At 36.1% G+C, this 5,436-nt stretch overlaps 1 protein-coding gene across 1 annotated transcript in view; it reads right to left on the bottom strand.

The window, feature by feature from the left end:
* Nucleotides 1-5,436, bottom strand: part of abcc4 (ATP binding cassette subfamily C member 4 (PEL blood group)) — a 34,532-nt gene that overhangs the window by 27,899 nt on the left and 1,197 nt on the right. The window contains 3 exon segments of the mRNA XM_016449079.1: nt 186-410; nt 1,848-1,968; nt 4,491-4,601. Coding sequence (XP_016304565.1) covers nt 186-410; nt 1,848-1,968; nt 4,491-4,601 — 457 coding nt within the window.

Raw genomic sequence — 5,436 nt, 5'->3', positions numbered from 1 at the left:
GATGTGGCACACCTGCAAAATAGTACAGAGGAGTTTTATGGACCATTCTTTGAAGAACCCCATGTAAACATCATGTTATACAAATATGGTACTTATTAAAAATCCTGGTACTACCACTGTAACTTGGCACCTCCTCAGAATTTTTTTTCTGGAAAAGCAGGTTTGTGTTTTTAAGAAAAGCTAACCTTTCTGTAGATCATGTGACACATTGCAATGCGGATTTTCATTCCAGCTCTTTGGACGTGGTAAAAGTAGAGGTGGTGGAGTAACGCCAGACCCAGAGTGGAGAGAGAGACGCCTGCTGCATATCCATAAGCTTCATACAACGCTGCCATGTTATCAGGCTCATTTCTCTCAAAATACTGAATGAGTTTTCCCAAAAACACTGGTTGAATCACTTTAATCACCTCCTATAATGGGGAAGAAGAAACATCAGATAATAACAATGTGCAATAATTATGAATTAGACATACACATTCCTAAAGACATCCACACCCTTGTCTTTATTACACGAGGACATTTTGGTGGCAACTGTTTACAGTCCTTTACTACATGTAGGCAAGTAGAACCCTATATTTTTCTGGAATCTGTTTAAATGGTTTAATAAAATGTTGATAATCTTGATTAAATTATATCAATTGAATTCATAAAACTTTATTAACATTTTAATAAATTATGTTGTTCAATGCTAGGCTTGCCGCGATAGACGGTGTTGACGGTTGATTTAGTTTCGAAACTAGATGCAAAAGTGCCTGTTAGGCAATATTTTGGATTTTGAAAAGCCTGTTGACTTTTGCCGTTTATCTAATTTTGGAAGTTTTTTTTAAACATTCGTTTCTTATTTAATTGGTTCCACATTATTTGCTGATTTTCACTTTTAAACTTTGCGTCATTTATTTATTTTATTTGACATCAAAGTGTATGCCGTGCCTCCAAGCTTTCTTACTCGTTTTGCTAATAAACGTTCTACTTTCTTATTTATTTGGTTATATATTATACATGTTTACTTAGCCTATTTCCAGTTTTGTATACCTATTTAAACTTTATGTAAGTTATTTGTTATTTTATATTAGGCATAGCCTGACCTACAGAATGGTGTATTTGTATTTGTTTTGTTAATAAAAGTTCTATGTTTTATATATACGCTAAAGTGAGTTTGACGTTGTATTTTGTTGTTGCATTCAAGCAATTGACGCATAACTAAAAACGAACAATTGCTTTACGCCGAATTGCCGCTATTTCAAAGTGAAAGTAAAATGCGCATGCTGCTTTTACAAGCTATTTGAAAGTGAGGAAAAGAGGGAACGCCCCCGCCCCGCCCCCACGGTGATACCGGTGTTGTCACACATCGATTAACCGGTGGGAAAATTTCCTCACCGTCACAACCCTAGTTCAATGTAGCCATTGACATCAATAGTATGGAAAAACAAATACTATGTGGAAGTCAATGGCCACCGTGAACAGTTTGGTTACCAACATTCTTCAAAATATCTTTTGTGTTTTGAAATTGTACAGTTTTGGAAGTGGAGGGTGGGTAAATGACTGAATTTTCATTTTTGGGTGAACTATCCCTATTGGGTGAATAATTTATTATTTATTAAAAATGATGGTTATTAAATGAATGCGCAAAAATGTAACCACTGAATTAATCTTAAAATGTAACCAAATGAAAATGAAATGAAATGGCAGTATTGGAGCCGATACCGATACTGAATATCGGATCGGAGCATCCCTAAAATGTAGTGTGAATACACACTAGATTTATAGTTAACTAGAGGGGAGCTTCGCTGCCTTCACATTGTGTTCCACATACAAAATATCATGCAAAGCCCTGGATCAGAACGTACCTCTATAAGAGTGAACACTCCCAGTACTGCATATGATCTCCAGTAGCACCTGATAATGGCTTTGGTGAGTTTGGGTGTCCTGAGTTCTTTGGTTGCTTTTTCCACTTCATGGTCCCAGTAGCTATGAGTGTGGGAAAAAGAAAAAAGATGAGTAAGGCTTAATAAATTATGCTGACACAGAGAGAAATAGGATATCATAAAACAATTATAATACTCCTTTATTACCCACATTGTGTCATCTCACATAAAACATAATGGTATGATGACTTCAGCGTACAGACAAACTTGTTAACACTTAAGTCTACAAAAGATTTCTCTATGAAGACATTTGTCTTTTTTTGATTAATAAATCTTGATTATTTATTACACAGCTTAAAAGGATGAAAAATGCGGACCAAATAAGGTCCAGTCCTGGACCACAAGGGCCACCCGGTGAACAGGTAACAAGCGTGTATGTTGTACAGGCCATGTAAAACAACATATAAATGTAAAGAATACAGGTCACATGAAAAGCATTCAAGGCACATAAGAAACAAATCCCGACCAGAAACTAACGCATTTTAGCCAAATCAGGAAAACTACTAAGGTGCTTCTTCAAAACAGCTGCTGAGCCTCTTCAGTTGATGTTTTCCAGCTGTAACGTCCAGCCGTAAATTCTACATCTGCAAATAACAGTTTACTTCAAGGCAGAACATTTGTGTTTACGCCTCAGCCCCAGTGCGCTCCATGGTGCTGATCGCAATAAAAGCTTCACTAATTAATGTCATATCCCAGAGCTCTGTGCTAAATGAACCAGCACTGATCCATTTTAAAGTGCATGATTAGAGGCTGGAGAAACGCTGTGTGAGGAGGTGCTTTTTAATGAATGACAGGATTGTGTTCACTGTCATTCATTTCCATGCATTCACGGCTGGAGATAAAAACTTTGCAGGAGACTGCTGATTATGAATGGTTTTGTCCGCTGTATAAGAGGTCAGTGAATGATTATTCTGCTTATGTGTTCCTATGTAATAAAACCTCAAGGTGAAGAAAAAACTAGCCTTACATGGCAATAGCAAGCAGTGATCTTTATGTTACAGTGTTTTATTTACAAAAATCAAAAAGAGGCAAATAATCTAAAAGAACAAATAATGGGTTCAATGGGTTTGATTACCAGGGAATACATGAACTGATAAAAATGTACACATGGAACGTGGTATAAGTTGCTTTCATATAAAAGTGTCTGCCAAATGTGTAAATGTACTGTTATTGGTTGTGAGGGAATTACTCTTTTGAGGAGGCTTTTCTTTTATCATCTTTCTAATTCTTTATTACATAATTATTGGGATAGATAAATAAATAATAATTCATTTATTAACAATAAATAAGTCCATATATTAAAATAACTGGGGGAAAACTATTGTTAGGCTTTTAGGAAGAATTCATTAACTAAAAGGTTGCCTGAACAATGCTTAAGTAGTATTTGGTGTTTATCCATCCATTATCAAAAAGGCTGCATTGCCTAGAAGCCAAAAGTAAAGATGTTTCAATGAACTGCTCGTAATAAGACAAGACCATGTAACGTCAACTTAATTTCTGATTTCAAGTTTCAGTTATAGTCAACAGTGTTAGATAAAAAAAAAAAATATATATATACACACACACATGTTTATACTTCACATAGTGAGTAGTCTGTCTCTTTAGATTCAGGGTGGCTTCCTGTACACTACAAAATGGAAGTGAGCAGGAAAACCAGACGGGCCGCTAACCTCACACTCCCTCACGCCCTGCTCTCTGTATCCTCCTCCAAGAGTTCTGCTCCTGTAATAGCAACAGTAGAACCTTCCAAATTATCTGCCCTTCTGTTCTGGCTCTACAGATTATCACTGCAAAAAAAACCAATCCTAAATATGACATTTTAATGTCTAACTTGTCCCACACCTTTTGTGCTACAAACATGAATGCTCATCAAATCATGTCCAAGAGTTCTGCTCCTGTAATAGCAACAGTAGAACCTTCCAAATTATCTGCCCTTCTGTTCTGGCTCTACAGATTATCACTGCAAAAAAAACCAATCCTAAATATTACATTTTAATGTCTAACTTGTCCCACACCTTTTGTGCTACAAACATGAATGTTCATCAAATCATGTGGCTGGAGAAGAGGTGTTCTATTGCTTTTCTAAGTGATCTGACTTTGACTTCAACCTGGCTGATTATCCAAGCCAACTTACAGCATATTTTGTCTACAAGGACAGTCCTTCTGTGAAAATCTGTTGTAAGGCAGAGTTGTGGTAGCTAATGAGACACCCCTTGTGGATTTTGAACACACAGTTTCCTGGGTTACCGGGTCTGATCTTAATCCACACCTCCAGGATCAACAGTCTCGGGTCCCACGTGCCCAACCAAGGCTCCTTCTAGGAATACTAAACCAACCTAAACTCATTCCTTCATTTCAGTTTTCATACATTGTTAATGTATGGATGATTACAGAGATGTTCGCTAAAACTCAACATTGCATAATGAACTGGTGTGAGCCATCACTTTCCCAACACCTGCTGGGAACCGCACTGGCCTGCGTTCTCATATTTCACAATAAATACTCTGAGGGTTTGTTTGAGAAGAGTCTGTTGATTAGTCGGTTTATTCCCAGCGGCTCACTCACCTCTGCAGTTCCTCCCCGAGTCTCTTGGACCCATCCTCCAGAAGCACTTTATACATGTCATCTTCTTCAAGTCTTCTCTTGGATCCGATACGGAAAAGAGGGTTCAGCCAGCTGACGTCACATGTGAAGATAAAAGAGGATTTGGTCAACAGAACTCTTTAAATGTGTATGCCAAAGGATGCTGAATAATTGATGAGTGATGACAGCCGCCTAAAGTGTACAAACCATATGTTTCATGACAAACAAACATACATACATGCAGGTAGGCAATCTCTTTAAAATGTCAGTAACAGATGCTCTCCTCTATCTAGAGTGTTCCTGAGGGTCAAGGGTTGGAAAACAAAACCTAAAAACCCCTCTGACATTAAAGCCAAATGGCTGGATTTGCATATGGGTCCATAACATGAACTGATAATACAAAATAAATAATTGCAACATATATACATATAATAATAAAATTATTAATGTGTGACAGATAATAAAATGAATGCTGTGTTAAACATACTTTTTTTTATTTCGGAATTAAAACCAGTTTTGAATATTTTCTGATTAATGTTAAAAATAAGTATCGCTTTTTATGTCTCCTCTTTCCTACTACTTGTTTCACTTCTGTTTCAGTTTTTCATAACCATTTCTTACTGTGTGTCAGTAAGTTGTTGTTATTTTAGCATGTGTGTTTGGCTCAGTGTTATTAATTGTTAAGCATTAATTGTTTAGCATGTGTGTTGGCTCAGTGTTATTAGTGTTAACTAATGTACTTTGATTTGTATTAGTTATCTATTTTAGTTTTAGTTACAGTTGTAGTAATGTTGTCATTTTATGAGTTTTTTATTATGTCTATATAGGCTTTTTATTAAGTTTTAGTTGTATTTAATTTGAGTTATTTCAGTACTTCAACATACAAAATGGAAATGAAATAATATATATATATATTGAATGTATTTAT

This window comes from Sinocyclocheilus anshuiensis, unplaced genomic scaffold, assembly GCF_001515605.1.
Source record: "Sinocyclocheilus anshuiensis isolate Anshui unplaced genomic scaffold, SAMN03320099.WGS_v1.1 scaffold55, whole genome shotgun sequence".
NCBI lineage: Eukaryota > Metazoa > Chordata > Actinopteri > Cypriniformes > Cyprinidae > Sinocyclocheilus > Sinocyclocheilus anshuiensis.
This window is presented reverse-complemented; position numbering and strand designations above follow the sequence as displayed.